Source organism: Nilaparvata lugens, chromosome X (genome assembly GCF_014356525.2).
Source record: "Nilaparvata lugens isolate BPH chromosome X, ASM1435652v1, whole genome shotgun sequence".
Classification (NCBI taxonomy): domain Eukaryota; kingdom Metazoa; phylum Arthropoda; class Insecta; order Hemiptera; family Delphacidae; genus Nilaparvata; species Nilaparvata lugens.
The window spans coordinates 6,141,738-6,165,182 of record NC_052518.1 but is presented as its reverse complement, the minus strand read 5'-3'; the positions used below and the strand labels follow the sequence as shown (position 1 = coordinate 6,165,182).

At 34.5% G+C, this 23,445-nt stretch overlaps 1 protein-coding gene across 5 annotated transcripts in view; it reads left to right on the top strand.

Moving 5' to 3' along the window:
* LOC111064501 overlaps nt 1–23,445 on the top strand; it is a 69,886-nt gene that overhangs the window by 31,031 nt on the left and 15,410 nt on the right. For 3 of the 5 annotated variants that reach the window (XM_039442314.1, XM_039442311.1, XM_039442310.1), the window contains 2 exons: nt 11,883–12,194; nt 20,624–20,711. In XM_039442314.1, the coding sequence (XP_039298248.1) occupies nt 11,883–12,194; nt 20,624–20,711 (400 nt within the window). The remainder of the gene's footprint in view (nt 1–11,882; nt 12,195–20,623; nt 20,712–23,445) is intronic. The other 2 variants (XM_039442313.1, XM_039442312.1) reach the window with 1 other exon arrangement.

Here is a 23,445-nt window from a genome sequence, read left to right as displayed (position 1 = left end):
AAAAGTGTTATTTCGTGTTAAATATTCATAAACATATAATACAATCAACATTACTTATAGCGATTTGTGCACACTGACATGTGACATCCTTCTTGAATTTTAGTACTTGCGGCTCTCATTTAGAATAATAAGTATTTTATATCTTGATCAATAGTATAAAAGTAATTCATATTGGAGAGAGAGATGGAAGTTTCGGTAAATTAAAATTTAACGAAATAGCTGGAAACATTTTAAAATAGATTATGCAACTGTTTTCCTATCAGGATGTCATCATAATGTGGTAAAATTACAAGTTTTTTTTTTATAAGCGATACAAATAATGATCATCCGAAGGTGGTATTTGCTTGTTTGTCTCAATATTGATCGGTAGCAATTGAATCAATTTTTTTTACATCCCCTCATTATCATTATATCTCTATGATTTTATAATTTCAGTTAATTTAATCAGATGAAAAGTGCAGTATGCAAGAAATCTAATCAAGATTTTTATGAAATTTATCAACAGACAAATTAATTATTGGAAATAATTCAAAGATGAATGGTCAAATTAATGCTCACATTTTTTCTTTCTTTATATTAAAATTTTACATCGGAGTAGTTGTGTGGGTGATGTCGTGGTAGTTATACATATACTGAATGAAAAGACTAGATCGATATTTTGTCAAACCACAGATCTATTTAATTTTTTCCTACAGTTACGTTGAAAAGTGGCCATTGCTGCACATGATTACAGAACGCAAAGAATCACTTTTCCGCTCTTGGCGGCAAAAATTTTTCTGCACTCCAGATTTGCAACATGGCAACGCAAAATACTTAGTAGGTTATATGGAGCAACAGTGCAGCAAAATCAAAATGAAGTTGGTAACAGTGACTGCTGTGGCTGCTATAGTGAGCAGAGGTGCAACCAAGCACAACGCGCTAATTATTACTATTATATATTATAACGAGGACAGCAACAGCACAGTGCCACCACAGCACACACCACACAGCCGCCTCGCCATTCAAACACTACTAAGTTATTTGATGGATTTCAGGCAATTTTACCATAATTACCCACTTTTCTATTCAATGGTAACTGTAGGAAAAACTTAATGTGAAATACGTGCGCAAAGTTCCTCTGCTGCACTCAAGAAACCAAACGTAAACGTTTCTTTCGGTGCAGCAAACTGTCACTTTGCGCACTAGTTGCACAATAACTATTTCAACACTTTAGATGATCAGTACCCAGGTTTCATAACCCAGACGCAAAACCATTAGAACAGCTGAGGATGTGGCAGGTTTCGCCATAGAACTGGGACTGATCATCAAAGTGTGTTTTTTGAAAAATAGGCTATTTGGTATTGACTATCAATGTCCTTTTCTTCTTATGCTAGATAGAAAATTGAGTGAGGTGAAATATGACTGTGTTTATCGGTAAGGTAAATTGTGGTATAAGGTAGGCTTAATATTTATATATAATATTTATTGATAAGGTAAAATATGTTACCATATTTCAAAAACGAAACTGCTGAAGTATTTCTCGGAGAGATTCAGCTGGCGCATAACCTGCTGCCAAGAATGGGTGCTGAAGAGCCTCCTCAGCCGGCATTCGATCTTTTGGTACCAATTGCAAGAGTTTAAAGATGAATTCTGTGGATGTTGGCATCATTGTGGTAGTCGCCAAATAATCTTCCAGAGTATTCTCATTATGGTGAGCCAGTTTGGCGTGGAATTCGTCGTAGTTTGGAAGTGTGTCTGCTCCCGGCCAAATCTCTTTACTGGGAAATCCACAAAGCTCCGATATTTTTTCCATCTGATCAATAGGAAAAGTGTAACCTTTGAACAATCCTCGCCTTGTAAAGAACTCGACACAAATAAGGCCCGAACTCCACAGATCGATCTTCTCGTCATACTTTGTAGATCCAAGAAGGACCTCCGGACTTCTATACCACATGTTGCCAATGTTGGGATCCAAGTCATGCTGGTGATCAGCAACCACAACGGTAGTTACAAAATCGCAAATTTTGATAACTCCATCACATGATATGAGAATGTTGGACGGCATCAGGTCGCGATGCATCATTCCTCGACGGTGGATTGCTGCCACCCCAGTCATAAATTGTTTCACCATACATTTTATATGTCTCACATCGTACTGGATTTCTATGTTGTGGAGAATTCTAGCCAAGTTCGCTTTACACATTTCAAGAATGATTCCCTTGAATTCATCTTTTTTATTCTTTACTAACTCTATGATTTTGACGATATTCTCCTCATTCTGCAATGCTCTCAAAGCTTTTATTTCTTGGTAATCCAAACTTGTCATAGTTCCTTCAAAACGTGCATCACGACATGATTTCAGTGCAAAGTATTCATAATCTAATGCTTTATAATCCTTCTTGTCGAGTCCAACTTTCATGACTCTTCCATACTTTCCAAGACCAAGTGGTGAACCAAAAAAGTATTTTTCTTCTAGCACCGTAGGAAGTTCAGCCATCAATTCGGTGGACTTAGATTGCGGAAGTGGAACTGGAGTGTCCATTTTATAAGAAATTTATATACTTTGATCGAAGAAATTTAATAAATTTCACAAAAACGCAGTGCTCTGATATTGATAGTCGGCTGAGATGAAACAATCGCGTTTATAGGATGATTGGGTAGCTGTATGGCAACAATCGAATGCGATATTAATATCAACTTTCACTTGAAACACTAAACAAAACTTTTTGGATGATTTTTGAGTTCTGCTTTTCCCATATTGACACTTCTTTAATTAATCAATAAAACTTATTATGTTCTATAAAAATCAACTTCACCGGCTTGAAATCAGAACTTTCAGAAACGTAACGATGCGCCGCCAAATATTATAGATAGCGCTATAATTATAGACAGGTAAGAGTTTGGTTTGAGCTTCATATTATTATGGAACATTTCATCGTAATAGTTATCAACTGAAAGAAAAAACTTCAACGATTTAAAAAATGTACTGGAAAATAAAATTCCACTCAAGTTTCTATAGAAATTGTTTAAATAATTTTCTTACTCTAGTTTTAGTGCGCATTTTGAATGACCACTCTATATTTTTGGCAGTCTATGTATCAACGTAGTGGCTTCGTGGACACAAGCCTCTCTCTGTCTCACACAGCATCGTGATGCGCATGTGTAAGAAACGGTTTTTCCCTGTTCCATTCATCAGTCAGTTCTTTTAATGTAAAGCCTTGTACACACGTCCGTACAGATTCGCGCGAACAATCGTATGTACATATGCCTCAACATTCACTGTACGTCCTTGTGGACGCGATCCACGTATGCCTCGGCATTCAAAAAGCTATCTGATTTGCAGACGACACGAAGACATGGTAGATGTAGATTTTCCACATGACAACAATGGCGTCATTCCATCATTGAAGATAGTTATCACAAATTGCAGCAGTATCATTTTATTTCAATGACTTATATAATAAAATCAAAAATAAAACTTGACAAACGATGTTGGTGGGTTGAACGATTGTAGGTTGAAGTAAGGAAATAAATTGCTACATGACATAAGATTGACAGTTCAAACTTATTAGGTTGTCAAAACATTATCTTGTTAATATACTGAATCTAATTCAACTAGTTATCTAAACAATAATGATATCATCATGAGGGAATCAATAACTCCACAAGAACGATTGGCTCTAACTTTGAGATTCTTGACATTAGGCGATTCATTTGTTGGTTTCCAATATCTATTCTGAATCTCAAAAAAGAAAATTTCTACAATAATTCCAGAAGTTTTGATGACCTAATCAAAGCACTTAACACTGTCTCACAAAATTGACAGTCTTCTTTAAGGAAATTAGCCATAAATTGAATCAAATACTAAATTGCTGCCCATTTTAAACTAACTCTGCTCATACACATGACAAAACAAGATTCTCCAAAAGATTAGCTTCAAGATTTACCTTTAAGGGAATACTAGTTCAAAGTTTGAATAAATCTCTCTATAGATAGCCTAGCTATCTAAAACGTATAATATCATATTGAAGATTACAATTTTAATTAACAACTCTGATTGATAACATGAAACAAACACAAGATGATTTGATAGCCACAGTAAAATAATATTTGAGCTATACTTTCTTGTAGGAACCCTTTAGAGAAGCTTTTTTCACTTAAATTATGCAGTTCTAAATTTGTTAATCATAATACAAATTATATATTCCATGCATGTTTCTATTTAAATATTTGACAATCCACATATCCTACAAAATTACAAAAATCCTACAATTTACAATTAGTTATTGGATCACAATTTGATTTGTCATTCATTAACTAATTCATTGGAATTAGGTTATGACGCCTTCAATGTTTACGTTTTGCCTCACCCGTATGGCAAAATCGCGTCCACACGTACATTCAATGCTCGCCCGAGGCGCCTTTGAGCACGCCAAAATACCGACAGGGTTCCGGTTCGCCCACATGCCTCAGCGAACAGTGTCCACACGTGCGAATGCAAGCCCATACACGTATGCTCACCCGAGGCAAACGTACGTGTGTACACCGTTTAATGTTCTTTGTGATGACGGTTACCGCGCACTGTGACTGGAGCTGGCAGCGAACAGTTACAACACTGTATTCGTTTATGTGCAACTTCTAAAAAAGTAATGTCATTTTATTGATAATTATATTATGATATTATTTCATTTCGATATAAAATTTCATTTAATATCATAATCAATAAATTATCATTTTATTCAATCAAAAAATGAGTACTATTGAATTCTAATATGTCATATCATACAAAATTGCAAATAATTACATTATTTATGAATAAAATATTGATATTCCCTGTATTTTCCATATTATTTCTGTAAATTCCTATTCCTAATTTTTAAAGTTTGCTATTTTAAGTAATATTGTAGACCTACTGAAATTTATGTTACTCAAGATGACTCAGGCAAACAAAGCCTTAGCAACTCATCAAGCAAAGATAATAATGGCAAAGATAGTAACAAAAAAAGGTCTATTCAGCATGATAAAAAATAAAATAAATTGAACTTTGCCAATGCAGTAAAAACTAACAAGAAAAGTTCCATGGACAAATATATTTTTATTGGAACAAATTCACCCAGTTTTGGTGAAGTACAGAGCTGCACTCTATTGGGTGGGAAGAGAGCATGGTTTCACATAGGTAAAATAAAAAAGGGAACAACAGATAAGGATGTAAATTATTTTCTAACAAAAAACCTTCCAGGATTTTGATTTTTACTGGAACAGTTGTACACTAAAAGTCAGTCATACTGCAGCTTTAAGCTAGTAGTTAAGCTCCACAAAGAAGATGCAATCCTTGGCAGCAAACAATTGCTGAAGTATGTAACACTCAGGCTTTTTCCATTCAAGAAGAGGCAAGGGGGACTCTGAAATAGTGACACCATCCAAAAACAAGCAAAGATATTCAGAGGATGTAAACATGATAGTTTTGAGCATTCAGTGCCTCAGAACAAAACTCAATGTGCTTGACCTCTTTGTAGACGAAATGGAGCCCAGCATTATGTGCATCACAGAGCACTGGTTGAAATAGGAGGAGTCAAACTTCTATGGAAATATCGGCACACTCAGCCTCGCCAGCATCTACTGCAGGAATCTACACAAGAATGAGGTTGCTGCAATTTACAAGAACAAGAAAATGCAATATGAGATAGTAGATGTTGCTAATTATTGCAAGGAGTGCACATTGGGGCTTGTAGCGGTGGAGCTGGTGGATTATCATAGTATTGTTGTGTCTGTGTACCATCCACCAAATTCAGACTTTGAGGAATTCACACTGCTTCTTGAAAAATTCTTGTCCTTCGTTTTGAGCAGGCAGATTGAAGGTGACTTCAAAGTACTTGAACAACTGTAGAGATATGGTCTAGGTGGCATGGTACTTAGGATAGTGACATCCTATCTGGAGAATAGAAAACAAGTGGTCCAGCTGAGAGGTCCTAGCTCAAGACTGAAAGGTGTTGAGCATGGAGTAACACAGGGCTCGGTTTTGGGCCCCCTGTTGTTCATATTGCTCATTAATGAATTCCCAAGCCTCTTTGCCGATGACACCACCTTGATTTCCAGAGGTGTCACTGTAAAGGAAGGGTCCACCAGACTCATAGAAGGAGCTAAGTTGTGTTTTCTTGAAAAAAAAGCTCAAAACAAATGAGAATAAAGCAAAAATCCTGGTTTGCTCATTGAAAGACAACCAGTTGCATCAAATCCAGTGAAGCTGTTAGGATTCTGGATGGATGAGAGATTGAGCTGGAATCATCATGTGAACCAAGTATGCAGGATATTGTCCAGAGTGTTGTAATCCCTCCGAAAACTGAGATATGTGGTGGATCGGAGCAGTCTTGTCATGGACTAACACTCGCTGTTTCACAGGCCTGCATCTACATCATCTATGACCTGCTCATGTGTAGTCATGCACCAGCTGTCCACGATGTGCTGCTACTGCAGGAGAAGGCTCTGAGGATACTGACATTTCCCAGCTTCAGAGATCACTGCAGGCCACTATTTAGGAATCTTGGGATACTCACGGTGTACAGTCAATAATTATGTGTTGTGCTCGCTGATATCAAAAGGTATCTGGAGCTATTTCAAAAAAGGTGTGGTATATGAATACAGCCACAATACAAGACATGCCACTAGACTGGCTGTGAACTACAATAGCTTTTCATCCCAGGGAATAAGATTTTTCAGCAGCCTTCCTTGGAAAATATAGGAAACACGGGTCTCTTGGTTCTATACCTCAGTGGAAAATAAACTCCTGGAAAAGGATTTTCATGACTATGAGGAACCTCTTTTTGGGAGTCAAGCAACTCCACATAACGAATAGCAATGCAGGTTATTTTACTGTAGTCAGAGAATTCAGACACTGCCTAACTGGAAGTTCCAGTCCTTGGCAACGACCTCAAGTATCAAGTTGAAAAAAAACTTTTCAACAGCCTATGCAGTCTGAACAAATCGGAATTGTAAATATTATTGTAAATTGCTAGATTCGAGAGTAGTTGAAACCAAATATCAATATTTCATTGCTAACAGTACCATTATGAGCTAGATCTGAACCTTTTGAATCTCAAACCTTTTGAAACCCAACCTTTTGAATCCATCCTCTGAAACTCAACCTGGCCTGACCTCATTCAAATCTTTTTTAAGCGGTTTGCCATAGAAAGCATATAATTTACCTTGGGGGTATGAAGAGACAGACCGTACGATTTACAGATACGGTAATCTCCATCAGAGACAACAGTATCTTTACTCTATGATTCTATGTAGGCATACTTTCAAGAACACGGATCAACGATCGAACTTCATAACGTAGAAGTAATTGAATCACTTTTTCTTTCATGAGCTGAGAGCTTAAGCTGATGATGCCTCTTACAGCTTGTTAGAAAATAGAATCTTGTTCTATCAATTTTTGTTTATTGCAATCATTAATCTATCATAACAAAAAAAAAGAATTCAAATTTAAAAATAACTATCAATCTAATTGAGTTTGAGTTTTGAGTAATCGTTGCCATGGCAAGGTTGGTAACATCTGTTTTCCTCCTATGTTATGTGCATCTGCGACAAACTGACATCTGACTGACATAAAGTAAACAAGATAATGGAATTTTCAGGTAAATATTGTTATTTTTATCATTTATATTTATTGTGATTATACTTTCAAATGGTTGATAAACATACATTCACTTAATTTATTTTTAATCTCTGGTTTAATATCAATTAAAACAGCCAAGTTATTTAGCTATTATGTTCATAAACCGGTACCTAACCCAGCTTGGCAACAAGAAAACATTTTTAATATTATTTCGAAAATTTATTGATGAATTTGCAGTCGGATAATAGTTATTTGTGGTTACATTATGTATAATAATATTTCAAATGAGAAGAGGAAATTAATTTTATTTAATACGGTAACTTAACTGGTAGGCCCTGACAGTACTACTATGCAATTCAATAGTAAATTCAGTCTTGGCTCTTGGGAAGAGTTGAAACTAGTTTGTTGTGCTTTGATAATTTAAAAAGGGTACTTGATAACTTATTGTGTTTCAATAATTCCAGTAGGCTAGCCTTAATAAGAAAAGATGGTATTCAATATTTTTAGCATTATGACTGTTGAACCTAGAAATTTGTTAACCTAAATGGCTAACAGTCACTATGTATTAACTGTGTTTTGATCCAATTTTTCACTTTACAAAGATTTACTATTGAAAACTATTTTAATCTGCGTTATGCACTTCTACAAGAATTTTCGTTATCTGAATTTGCAGTTATATTATCGCTGATTGTTGTTTATCATATTCAAGTAAAGTTTCCTGGAAAGATTTTATTATGTTTTTGAGACCTAGTAACTTGAATTGAACCTAAGAATTTTATTCTTGCCTAGTAAGGTTCTTAAATAAAATGTCGTATGTTAATTCTCAGCTGAAATCCGCGTACAACCGTGGATACTTTTAAGAATTCCTCATTTGGTGTTCCATGATGCCCGTGGATTTCACATCAGTTGAGACATTCCAGTTTCAACATCGCAATATTTAAGGAAGCCTTAGCAGCAATGGAGCTGTATGTATAATTTCAAACTGATAAATTCAGCTTTGGGGGATTTGGTGTGTTGCTAGATTGTAAGCAGGGAATGGATAACGTATACATTGGCTCACTCTTATGTGTAATGCACTGTTTAATAAGTCACCTCTTCAGAAATGTTCCAACCAATACCGGTATATAGGCTTTGTATTAATTTTCCTTTTATCTTGTACACTCAAGTTAGGTTGTACCTTATTGTTTTGTTCTGTAATTGAGAAGAATCCCTTCAAAATCTTCAGAAAAATCTGTGAATAGTTCGCTTTGTATATACGGTACTTAGGCCTGTCACAGAGCTCGACCGTCTGTCAGTCGCACTTGTCTGGCTACTGCAAATCCGTACAAAGCTGATCGTGCGGCTACTGTAAGGCTCAACTCGCGACTCTACTCTAGTCGAGAGCACGTGTTTCCAAATGGTGACACTCAGACCAGTCGACTCTATAGTGTGGTCCACGTTATAATGGCAGTGGATAAAGATAGAAGAATAGCGATGCCAATTCTCTGCATTAATTAATTATATTTCTTCACCGTCAAAAACATAATTGTCATCGTTGTGGACCTAGAAAAGGATAGTACCACCGGCTTTGTCGAATGATAGACAAGGATAGCAAAACCGAAGTTGATCAAATACTGTCATTATAACGTGGACCTCACTATAGTCTCCGCGACTGTCACCATTTGAAAACACATGCTCTCGACTAGAGTCGAGTCTCTTCTCGACCTGAGCCTAATTCTCACATAAGGTAGGCCTACGCGACTATCACTGTCGTGCGAGCTCTGAAACTGGCCTTATAGTCTTCTTTTTTCTCGTTCTGATAAACCACCATGGCATGGTAAATCATTATATCAAGTATTCTTTTTTCAATTTCTGCTTTTGAACATTACTCTTGGATAAACAAGCTATAAAACATTATGTTTTGTTTCCATTCTTGTTGTATTCAGATTTATATAATGCACTGTTATTGGCATTTTGTAATGTTTGACGTTGTTTGTCATTATTCGATGTTTTAACCCTAAAGAGACACACTGGGGTGTTTTACACCCCAGGGATTTTTTTCTGTTCTACAGTTGACAATATCAAACAGATGGGAATTTATGCCCAGTCTAAATTAGGTTTGTAGTATTGTTAACTACTCTCCACCACTTCCAGTCAGTAATAGCATTCTACAAGGTCACCAGCTCATCTTGTTCTTCGTTTGGGGTGTCTAACACCCCAGAGTGTCTTTTACGTAGCACTTTTATCAAACACTTTTATTACAAAGATTTACTTGTATTGTCACTACGAATGTGGTATGGGATGATGGATCAGATTGGAATGAATGCTATGATTCTCTACAACTTGAGATTCAAAGCAATAAAATGAAGAGACGTGAGTTTTTGATGAAGTTGTCATTGGCAATGATCAAGCCATTCGTTCAAACCGGATTAGGAGCTCCAACACTTAGGCGGAACATACGTACTTCTGAAATTAGTATAAATATTAATAAGCAGTGCTTTACTTTTGATTTCTGTATGCACTTGGAACAAAAATGATTAAGAAATGATGAAGTATGGTCTAAGTACTTGTTTTTTCATATTTTTCAAAGAAAAATGCAAAATTATATTGGGGTGTTAAACACCCCAGTGTGTCTACTGTGTTAGCATAAAGTAAGTGTGTCTCTGTAGGGTTAAATAGACTATTTTTATTTTGAATTTGAACTCGTACTATAGTAGCCGTACATCAAGATGGCTCCTGATGATATTTTGAAAAAAGAATATCTTTTTAGCATGCCCAGAACTGAAAGTTTCTGTTTAAACATAAAACTGCCATGAAAATAATTTTCTTGTGATAAAAGTTGCAATCTATACATGCGAAATGAATATTAATAAGGGCACTAATGTGCGGCTATAATAGCACTCTTGCACCTTTGACATTTCTAATGTTCCTCAAATTTGTATATAAATGGATAGAGTATTTCCTATTGTATTTCTGTAGCTGTATTTAGCTTATTGTTGTTAATCTGTGTGCAGATCTACACGCATCAAATACATTATACACATATCACTTTTATACTTCTTATTGTCTTGTTATTTTGTATTTTTTTTCATTATTGTACTTGAGTTTTCTCACTAATTATTTGAATGATGTCTTGTTATTTTTTCATTATTGTACTTGAGATTACTCACTAATTATTTGAATGATGTGTTTATATGAATAGCTCATTCAAGAGATTATTATGGATTCATCAAAGATTTCAGGTTGCATGTGTTGAGTTTGTAATGTTGTGTTATTTGATATGAGAATTATATTTTAGAACAAAACACTGCACTTGGCATGTAATTCTTTTTGGTTGCAACTTATTAATAAAAAAACATATTGTATGTTGTTTGCACGCATGTAGTTAAACTAATATTATTGTACATACAGAATGGACTGTGCGTTTCTAGTAGATTGTTTCAATATAAGCGTGATTTATGGTTGAGGTTTTAATGGCATTAGTGTAACTGTTCAGTGTAACAACAGCGTTTTGTGATTTCACGTCTTGAAAGCCTTTTGGTTAATAAACGCTCTAATTTACTGTTATTACTCTTTTAACTTTATTGAACTCCTTAGGGTCATGACAAACATTTCAAATCATATCTATTGAAATTATTTCCTCAATTTTTGTAATTGATGTTTTTTAAAACAATCAAAAGTCTGTGGTTTTTAACTATAATTATTATATTATGTGATGTTTTTCTTACATTCATTGTATTCTTTTTTATATTAGTCATTTTTTTTAGTTTGGAAGCATACAATACTGTACCTTTATAATATTTCATGGTGTTGAGAAATTTCTTGAAACAGGCCACTGAACACCAAAATGTGTTATTACTGAGGATATTTTATGTAAAATAGAAATCTATTGATTGATTTATAGAGACGTGTTATTGGCCTATATTTCTTTCGACATGTTCCTATTTCTATCAATTTGAAGTTAATTTTCTCATACTCACCTGCCTGAAATTGTTCACTTGATTGTCTTTCCTATTGAATTAAAATGTCAATCTTTTTTTAAAAATGAAACATTTTCAGCCAATACAATACTACAAAACTACAATATCAGCCAAAATTAATTTTTTGAGCCAATGAAAATCTTTAATAAATCTATAACCACCAAAACAAAGTGTATATTATGTCATATATTTTGTTTTTTAACCAACTTGATGATAGATTGCTTTCTCTTATAGTGCTAGTGATGTATTGTATGTAATATGCTGAACAATCTTAGTTGGCCATGTTCTATTCTACTGTTTTTGATGATATTTATGCTTTATTGTAGGCCGTCAACCTGAAGTTCCATACTTCATTGAAGATTACAAAAAGAGAAAGGAAGAAAACCGTGCAAGAATAGCCAGATTGGCCAAAAATGTGAACAGAGTGATTGAAGGCGCTAGTACCAGTGCAAACCCATATTTCTCAACTGAGAGCAGTGAAGACACGATCAATGCGGACCCGCCTCGTGACCTCTGTGTCACACTTGACATTGAGAAGTTTTTCAGTGGTGAGGAGTGGGCATCCAAAACTCATCTGGAAAGAAAGGAACTCAGATTTCAACTGGAAACATACCGATATTCGTTAAAGCATACTTCAGGTTAGTTAGTATTTTCGAAACAACTTTTATGGTCATTTATTATTATCTTTTTTCTTCTCCCCCCTCCACCACGTTGTTTTCCTTATTCAATTTGATTGTATGGTAAGAGATGTAGTGGTATTTCTCCATAATTGAAAGAAAATGACGTTGATGTTGTCAAAATAATATAGTGGTATGTTAGTTAGTTTAATTTTCGCCATATAACACTACAGTATCAAGCAAAGCTAGGTAGTTAATGACACGTCAAAAGTATTGAGTACAGTACTCAAAAAAGTAATTATAAAAGAGAGAAAAGAAAAGAAGAAAATCAGAACATACAAACGAGTTAAAAAAATATACATGCAAAAAAAATGCCTACACGCGCCAACAGTTGAAGCTTTCCTCTAAACTGTACGAAGATGCATCGTTCAATTTAGCTTTTATTGCATTCTTGAACCTTTCTGAGCTCTCAATACATTTTATTTCAATAGGAAGAGAGTTATAAGCTCTTAATCCGCTATAATGTGGCCCTTTCTCTGAGCTTGCTGTTCTGTGTTGCGGGTACTGAAGATGAACTATCTGGTTTCTAGTATTGTAACTATGATTGATATGACTCTCTCTCAATATCTTCTCGTTTTTCTTTGCCATACTTGCAATTTCGAGGAAGTACAACGCAGGAACTATCAAAATTCCAAGTCTTCTGAAAGAGTTTTTACAGGATTCATAAGGCATCAAGTTGTCGACAATTCTGAGGGCTTTCTTGTTTTTTAAAGACAGAATTAAGATTATTCTTCCTACTCCCTCAGAACATTATAATGTATTGAATTATTGACATTACATAACCATGGAAGACATTCAATAGTGTTTTTGTTCCAACTACATTCTTCAGCTCTTTCAATGAGAAATGAGTATTGACACATCAACTTTTCTTCTTTCAATTTTACTTACTTGTTCCACTTTCTTCTTATTTCAATTTCGTCCTTCTTTGTCTTCTAATACTTGCTCTAGTCCACTCCATTATTTCCTCCATTGTAAACTCATCCACCTCCCTTCCCTTATCTATTCCTGTCACCTACCATCTTTCCTCTGCTCTATTCCTACTCTTCCTAACTCTTTCATATCCATTCAATTATTTTTTTTTTGTAAATTGAATATTACTGTTACCATTACCAGGTCTAACTATCAGTTTATTTCCATCCTAAATTAATACTTCAAGTCATTTTACAAGAAGAATCTTGTAATAGCTTCTCCTTGTGTTAAATTATGTAACCAAATGAGGAGAGAACCTTTACCAACCATGTAAGCTAGGTGGCTTCACCAAATATGTGACGGTGGAAATATGTAATTGATATAAAGAAAAGAAAAACTAAAAACCAGGTGGGTGTAATGATGAAATCAAAAATGAACAATTTATGAATCTCAATCATATATTTTCATTTAAAACAATCAAGATTACTAGTTCTAAAAGGAAATACATTTTTGAAAAATGTTATGAAATTTACTATAACAAACAATCAAGATTTCTGATTAACCTATAATAATCAAAAATAAGGGCGACTCGGTTGCTGATCTGTGGGGTCGTTCAGGTTTTTGAAATAAAAACAAATTTTTATTCAGAAATTATTGGTCTGGAAAAAAAGAATATACAATGTATTTAACTTTACTTTGAAATTGTCCCTTGGCCTGATCTTCAAAAGTCCGGTTACAACCACTCCCGATGTTAAATAAATAAATATATATATTTATATATTAAAAAAAAAACTAGAAAGAAACTGTTTGAATCAAAGAACTACCTTTCCTTACAAAATCCACATCTTTAAAATACAATATTATGCAGGTTTAAAATATATAGTAAATGACACGTCAAAAGTATTGAATAATTAGTAATATATAATATATAGTAGTATATAGTTCAGTACTCAAAAAAGTAATTATAAAAGAGAGAAAAAAAGATGAAAATCAGAACATACAAAGGAGTTAAAAAGTATGCCTTGCAAAAAAATCCTAAACGCGCCAACAGTTGAAGCTTCCCTCTAAACTTTCTGAGCTCTCAATACATTCTATTTCAATAGGAAGAGAGTTATAAGCTCTTAATCCGCTCATGTGCAGTACCTTAGGCAGCTGAACTTCGCATTTGGTCAGCTAGGGCAAGTCCTGTTCAGTCCCTGCTCGAATATGGCATCTTGGCGTGGGGGGGTGCCTCATCCAATGTATTGCAGCCCCTTGCAGTTTCACAAAGATCACTCATTAAAACGCTTCTTTTGAAAAATAACAGATACCCTACTCATTCGTTGTTCCTCGAATTTCCAGTTTTGAATATTAAACAGCTCTTCATTAAAAACCTTTTAATTTTTTAAAAGAAACAATTCTCTATTTACAGAAATTCAGCATTATTATCCTACCAGAAATAGATTAAATATTAACATCCAAATCCCTCGTCTCGAAAACTCAATGCAATTATCAAACTCTTTCCATTGGCTTTATCGTAATGCTCCTCTTTCCATTGAACTCAAAATGAAACACATTATAACAAACGAGACTTGAAACGGATTTAATCCAGTTAAAAATGAAATTTAGCTCAACCTGTCACTGTGCAAACGGCCCTTATAATATTATATGTCCAAGTGTCAATCATTTGCTCGCAGTTGATAATTACCCGCAGTTGGTGGGTCACTTTGGGGGGGGGGGAACTGTCATCGCCGGACCCCCCTTAGCCCAGGAATACACGAGATGGCGTACTGCCGGACGGCTGTTCCCCCGGTTACGGCGCCGGATGTGATTCTTGTCAGTGGAAATGATAGGCTGGCAAAGTTGCCGATTCTCTGTTACCACCGCCGTCCATTCTAGACAGCTGTTATTCAATCATCTTGGTATATCTGATCTAATATCAATAATATAAAATTAATAATATCGAATATAATTACATTGCAGTGACGAAATATATTCTATCTTGATTTAATAATACATTTTCGTATTTTGGTAGTTGATCATCGTATTTCTAAGTAGTCTGAAAGCAATTTGGCAGCGGTGTGGAGCTAGTAAAGGATGGAGTCGTTCGCTTTGTCTAATGTTTGACAAGTAAGCAAATCAATGTTAAGGCTGTTCAGTACACTTTTTCATTATTTAAATTTGATAATATTTTTCAATATAATTGTTAAGATCATTATAAGAGTGAGAAAAAGTGGCAACTATAATTTTCAAGTGGTCTAATAAGCGAGTTATGGGTTGTTGAAGTGCTAAACTCCGTTTTCTTTCCAGATCATAAACGGTTTCGACTATATTATTAGAACTTCTCTTAAAAATTCGTAAAATGTATCTTTCCAAACAAAAACATTTTATTCCCCATATCGTTCATAAATAAAAAAAGTAAATTTTTTTGTAAATTCGATAACTTGTTTATTTTTGCATTAATCGCGGAAAACGCATATTAGAAGAAAGCCAATGATATACTGAATGTATTAAAAAAAACTCCAATCGAAAATTCGAAACCGTTTATGATCTGGAAAGAAAACGGAGTTAGCACTTCAACAACCCATAATTCGCTTATTAAACCACTTAAAAATTTCAGTTGCCACTTTTTCTCACTCATGAGGTGCGTACAGATTTACGCGCCGCGAACATGAGCAATTCACTTTTAATCAGCTGATGCCAAGCTTTTTATATCTGTAACTCACCGTTTCTGTAAAAATACAGATATAATCAGCTGATTAAAAGTGAATTGCTCATGTTCGCGGCGCGTATATCTGTACGCACCTTTATAATGATCTTAACAATTATATTGAAAAAGATTATCCAATTTAAATAAAAATAAAAAGGTGTACCAAACAGCCTCAATCTGGTGCTGACTTTATAACGTGAATCCCACTATAGAATCCGCATTTCTATAGACTTTATATTTAGAATTACCAATTTTATCATTAAACAAAAATCCAAATTACTTTATCTTATCGTTTGTAAGTATTGAGATGTGACCTGGTTTCAATAATTTTAGTTATTCTAGTGGTTTGAAAAAGCTCTTTTTCTTTCTATTGACATGTTTGCTGTACCCAGTTGTTCGAACTCACTGCCGGCGCACAAGTTTTCTTTGCCGGTAGTGCCATTTTGTAAGTTAGAATATTTATTTTATCAATCTGTATTATTCTATGACAAATAAATGAATTTGAATTTGAAAAAAATGCTGTAATTCACCCCGAAGACGCATATTAATAATGAGAATGAAATTAATCACTTGAAAATTATCAATAACTAGTCTTCGGGGTGAATTACAGCATTTAATTTGGATTTTCGTTTAATAATAAAAATATCGGGGCACCGAGCTTCGCTCGTTATTTCTATTTATTGATGAACAGAATACAATTCTCTAAAATGATCGTGTTTATATTTTACAGCTGGCTATACGTCAGCTTATGAACTACGGGGATGCGATATTTTGATTTTCCACAGAATCACTCGCTCACTTTTTACTATCCACAGACGACGAAAGTTTTAGCCAAGGATGAATTATCCTTTTAATGTCGTTCATCGAGTTTTCCCAAGGATGAAACCTAGTGCAATCGAATTTTTATATCATAAACCTACTGTGTTCCAAATTTCGTAAAAATCTTTAGAGCCGTTTTCGAGTTCCGTTGAACATGAATAACTAGATAACCAGATATAAAAATAACTAGGTATAAAAATATAAAGAGATATACAGAAATTGCTCGCTTAATATATTAGGATTGTTGAATCATTAGCATTTGAATAATTGCAACATCTCAGTAATTTTCATCTGTAGACTGACTGGCCACTATGGCTTCGTATAATATGAGCGCTGCTATCCAGAGATTGTCAGTTTGGTGTAAGGGTAAGCATTCCTGACCGGCAATTAGGAGGTACTGGGTTCGATTCCTGGGCTGACAAATAATTTTTGAATAGTAGCGCTCATCGAATTTCCATCTAGCTGTTTACTCTGTTGTCAATATTTGCTGTAGCAGAAGTCTTCGGGGTGAATTACAGCATTTAATATGGATTTTCGTTTAATAATATAATAGTTGAATCATTAGCATTTGAATAATTGCAACATCTCAGTAATTTTCATCTCTATATTTAGAATTACAGGAAGTTGATAGAAATTTGAAGATTATTCTGTAAGTATTTTTCTATTTCATCCATCAAGTTGAATCTGAAACCTTGAAACTTATTTACCAATATCTGGGGTGTAATTATAAATGTAAGTGGTTAAATTTTTTAAGAGTTTGAAAAGTATCTATTGTACACAATTATGGCATCGCTGAAATTCATAGCCGTACTGCATTTGCCTTTTTAGTGTCTGTGAAATAGGTTTGAATGTGTTAGAGGCTACGAGATAATAACATGAACCTCAAACGGTGATAAAAGTCGCTGGTATTGTAGGGACATAGTGGTGGAATGTCTCTCTCACACTTCCCCTCTCACTCTGCATTCATACCGCTGCTGAGAACGAACTGACAAACGTTTACCCACACTCTAAAAAAAATGAGTTGAGTCTCGCGGCTTCTAGTAGACTACAGGCGTCTTAGTGTTAGATCAAGACCATATCAGCCAATCAGAGAGCTTCCTGCCCTGCCGACTCGCCTGAAAACGCATGAAAAAACTCTTCGTGTGGCCTCGCCCCTTAGTGTGTTGAGAAGGGGAGGAGTCTCCCCCCTCCAACCTACCATAAGGGTAGGAGTGGTAAGCAGTTGTAGAAGGAGAAACTTTACTTTCTCTCTCCACTGTTCGTTTACTCACTCTATCTCTAGTCTATTCTGGTCTGATATTTCTCAACTGAAAACATTGTAGGTAGCCCACCTAAATTTAAAATTATTTTTAAGCCACATTATTCTTAACCTATCTAGCTCAAGATTATTTTTCTTTTCCACCCATATCAACAGTTGCAAGTTCACGTGCTAGCGTTATACTCTTTGCTGTTGATTATGGTCTGCCTATTCATAAAATAATGTTGATTTCTAAAAAGCAACTCTGAAAGAATAAATTATTAATATTGGTATCTAATCTGTACTACTGTTCACTGCTAATTACTACAATTATTACTATTTACTATAATCAGCTATTTCTATGTCAGAAAGTTATTAAATTGCCTAATGAAATAAGACAAGATAATTCAGCTTGTTTGGATACAACGATTCTTTGCCACCTTCTCCGATCCCTGGCTGTTGTCGGCAAAGAATCATGGACAATTTGTAAAATTTACTAAATAAAATTCAATATATTGTAAATTTTGTTATTTCAAGATGTTTTTTTTTTGTAACTGCCAACCAAAAATTACCTCAATTGAGAGGCTTTTGTTCATTTCATGAATGCCAATAAAGCTATTATTATTATGATTATTATTATTAATGGATACTATTGTACAATGATTTATGAATTGAATTGTTATGTTTTCCATAAGCTTATTAAATAATATACGCTCCATATTTCATCAGGAACGCCGACCTAGGAATAAATTTTATTGTCGCTCAATAGTTACATACATGCATAACAAAAATGTGGAATATGAACGTGGGACTTGTGCAATGAGAAGTTTATCTTGATACTTTTATCCTCATATAAATTTCAAATCAATTGTTTTATTGAATAAATTACTTAACTCATTCATTCATGGCTGTTTTTACAATCATTTCCTTGACTGTCTCCACCTGAAGGTCTCTATGAAGGTCGGCGTTCCTGATGAAATATGGAGCATATATTATGCCAATTTTGCTGTCTGCTGTACAGCCCCACAGTTGCGCACTATACAACCAGACAGGACTCAGTATTTGTTTGTAGAGTAGAATTTTATTGTAGGCTGATAAGCTTGAATTCCTTCCTATCAGCCAATATATCCTACCTTACTTGTAGTTGAGCTCATCCCTCTTTTTCTTGACATGGCTTTTCCACCGAAGAATAGAAGAATCCACAAGGAAGAAGAAATTTGAGCCCTATTGAGAAACGATTTCAAGACGTCTCGAATAAGCATTATGCACATATCCTGTTGAGAACGGCTTGAAAAGAATTCTGTGTTCATCAAGGTCACTTGACTACTTGTCAAGTATGATTATTGTATTGCTTATTGAAAATATTCAACTTTACCATGCATATGACTCGAAATTATAATCTCATGGGTTGCAGCCAATCATAAATTGCACTATTCAATCATATATTTAAAAATACATTTTGAAATAGTTTATATCATTCATCTCTTCCAACAAACATTTATCATTCTGTTACATTTTGTTTTAATTTCTCTTAATCTAATAATGAATATAGTCTACATTGACAATAAAAACTCCACTGATTTGAAAGCGAGATTTTTTCAAATGGGGTTTCAAGTATGCTTGCCTACTCATAGTTTCAATTTGTTCTTTCCGTATGTACGTTTATGTATACGGTTTCCATTTCAAGCATGCTTAGGGTACAAACACACTGAAAGCGGAGCGGAGCGTCGTGAACAAGATCATGTTGAGTAATGAGCTGCAACACACTGGAAGCGTCTACTCGCAGAGCGGAGCGTGGCGTCAAACTTTGGAACAAGCTGGTTTGTTTATTGGATCGTCTACAAGCGGAGTGTCACAGAGCGTGTGCCAGTCTGGTCTACTCTTGTACTCTACTAGGCCCTTGACGCTTGACGCTCAGACGCTTCCAGTGTGTATCATGAACGCTCTGACCACACCACGCCACGCTCCGCTCCGCCTTCAGTGTGTTTATACCTTTATAGAAGTAACCTTGACCAACAAAGCTTTGAAAAATCATCTCTGAATACGGTCCTAAATTAACGAACTTTCCTTATTATGATGAACTTGATAGAATAACTGAGCAGTATCTGCTTTGCTATATTATATAGATTTGTGACATTTTTTTATAATAGTTTCAATAATTCTTTAGCCAAACACAATTACTTGGTAGCTCAGAGGGTTGGTTACCTTGTTATGGCGGGTTGGCAGTAGACTCTATGCGGTTTCCTCAATCAGCAGTGGTTTTCTGGACAAGTAAATTTACCTTTGACGCTACAATATATATATTTTTAATTATATAATTTCAGTTATGTTATTATGTTTATCACTTTAAACTGTTATAAAGGACATCGTGCAATGAAAATATGTGGGTGTAACTGATAGATTCAATTGAATCAAATTTTCATATTTTTTGGTTTGAAAATAGCATGCAAAACATTGAATCTCTCAGTTTTATTCTGACCCATTCACAAATATTTGCATTTCTGGCCCTAAATATTACAGAGGCTTAACAAGAGTGAATGAACCAATCTTCAAAGTAGCTACAAAGTCCAGTTTTGTTACATAAGAAAGCTTTTCTGGTAGCGCTTTTTAAATATATACTATAATAAAGTAAAGAACTGGCCTATACACACGTATAGAATTACGTAGGAACAATTACTTGGAATAGAACATTTCCACTAATCCAATGTTTTTGATGATATTTATGCTTTATTGTAGGCCGTCAACCTGAAGTTCCATACTTCATTGAAGATTACAAAAAGAGAAAGGAAGAAAACCGTGCAAGAATAGCCAGATTGGCCAAAAATGTAAACAGAGTGATTGAAGGAGCTAGTACCAGTGCAAACCCATCTTTCTCAACTGAGAGCAGTGAAGACACGATCAATGCGGACCCGCCTCGAGACCTCTGTGTCACACTTGACATTGAGAAGTTTTTCAGTGGTGAGGAGTGGGCATCCAAAACTCACCTGGAAAGAAAGCAACTCAGATCTCAACTGGAAACATACCGATATTCGTTAAAGCATACTTCAGGTTAGTTAGTATTTTCGAAACAACTTTTATGGCCATTCATTATTATCTTTCTTTCTCTCCTCATCTTCCTTGTTATTTTCCTTCTCCAGCTTTTCCTTATTCAATTTGATTGTATGGTAAGAGATGTAGTGGTATTTCTCCATAATTGAAAGAAAATGACGTTGATGTTGTCAAAATAATATAGTGGTATGTTAGTTAGTTTAATTTTCGCCATATAACACTACAGCATCAAGCAAAGCTAGGTAGTTAATGACTCGTCAAAAGTATTGAGTACAGTACTCAAAAAAGTAATTATAAAAGAGAGAAAAAAAGAAGAAAATCAGAACATACAAAGGAGTTGAAAAAATATGCCTAGCAAAAAAATCCTAAACGCGCCAACAGTTGAAGCTTTCCTCTAAACTGTACGGAGATGCATCGTTCAATTTATCTTTTATTGCATTTGGTCAGCTAGGGCAAGTCCTGGGTGCCGGTCACTGTAGGAACATCAGTGTGCAGTGGGTATGGCATCTTGGCGTGGGGCGGTGCCTCATCCAATGTATTGCAGCCCCTTGCAGTTTCACAAAGATCACTCATTAAAACGCTTGTTTTGAAAAATAACAGATACCCTACTCATTTGTTTGTTCCTCGAATTTCCAGTTTCGAATATCAAACAGCTCTTCATTAAAAACCTTTTAATTTTTATTAAAAGAAACAATTCTCTATTTACAGAAATTCAGCATAATTATCCTACCAGAAATAGATTAAATATTAACATCCAAATCCCTCGTCTCGAAAACTCAATGCAATTATCAAACTCCTTCCATTGGTTTTATCGTAATGCTCCTCCAGAAATTGTATCAATTGGTGAGGGGTGTAGCATCACCATCTATAAGCGTGGAGTGAGCAGGTGGCTTCTCAGTATTGGGTATTGGCCCGGCGGCTATGGAGAAGAGGCTAGAGGCTATGTTGCGTTCTCCTTATGTCCAGCTGTTATATAGCCCGTCCTAATAGTCCGTCCTTGCCTATTGGGTTTGTTCAGTTTTTTCTTCCCCTTCAACCACAGATACTGTACTTTTTATTTATATATTGATTGTATGATACCTTAAATGCCGCAAATTAAATTAATTTAATTCTTTTTTTTTAGTTCAAGCCACTTGTTAAACTATTATTTTTGCCTATAATTTTCAATTTCTTATTTTATAGTAATTTTCTTAGTAACTCGATTTTATATAGTATCTAGTGTCATTAAAGTATTGTTATTCTGTTTCTTATCGATTGTCAGAAGACTCCTCCATGCACACGGACTTATCGTCCAAGTATGGAGTTATTCATTTACTTTCTACTTGTTTTTCATATTAATGTTACAATCTAATATATTGCGTTTACTTTGTTTTTAGATACTATGTAATGTATAACGTTTTTGAATAAATTGAAATTGAATTGAATTGAGTTTTAATTAGCTAAGTTTAATATAAAGTGCGAGGAGAATAGGATTTATATTTTATCAAGTATCCAATGACATTTTTTATTATATTTAGCCTATTGTCATTACCTAAGTCACTAAATGCCATTCCGGTTGGGTAAAATCTAGGTTTGTTTAGAATAATTTTGATAATCAGTTTTTGCGCTACGAATAATTCACCAATATGACCGTCGAAACAACCCCTCCTCCCTCTAACATCTATGCAATTGAAAATTGATTTATAACCAGAGCATGATATAGCACTTGTCCATTTGTTAGAATTTGTGGCATAAATATCTAATTCTTCTACAGATGGACTTTCTATGTACATCTCATTTTAGATGATCATGTAATTGACGACAAAATGCATGTAGTGTTCGGTTTCAATGTGAAAATTAGTGAAGAATTGAAAAGTCTCATATCACCTTTATTTGGTCAATTTATTTTATTAAATTGGGATAGAAAGAAGTTTTGAACTGTAGTATGTTTCATTGTCCTTAAGTTGATTGTGAATGATGAATAAATAAATAAAGTTAATAGAATATAACACGGAAACTATAAATTACTTCATAAATTAATAAATTGTCTTTTTTCATCTTCACAATAAGCAGCAGATGTATTGACCTTTCTGCCACCACGACTTATTCATTCATTCATTCATTCATTCATTTATTGTATAAAACACTATAATCATAATACAATTATGACATTGGAGGAAAAACTAGGCTGAGCCTGTACTATTTCTCTCCAAAAATTTTGATAAAATGTTAATGTTGTCCAAAAGTTAAGGTTATCTAATCACACACTGCTTCGTAACTCGATTTTATATAGTATCTAGTGTCATTAAAGTATTGTTATTCTGTTTCTTATCGATTGTCAGAAGACTCCTCCATGCACACGGACTTGTCGTCCAAGCATGGAGTTATTCATTTACTTTTTACTTCTTTTTCATATTAATGTGACAATCTAATATATTGCGTTTACTTTGTTTTTAGATACTATGTAATGTATAACGTTTTTGAATAAATTGAAATTGAATTGAATTGAGTTTTAATTAGCTAAGTTTAAT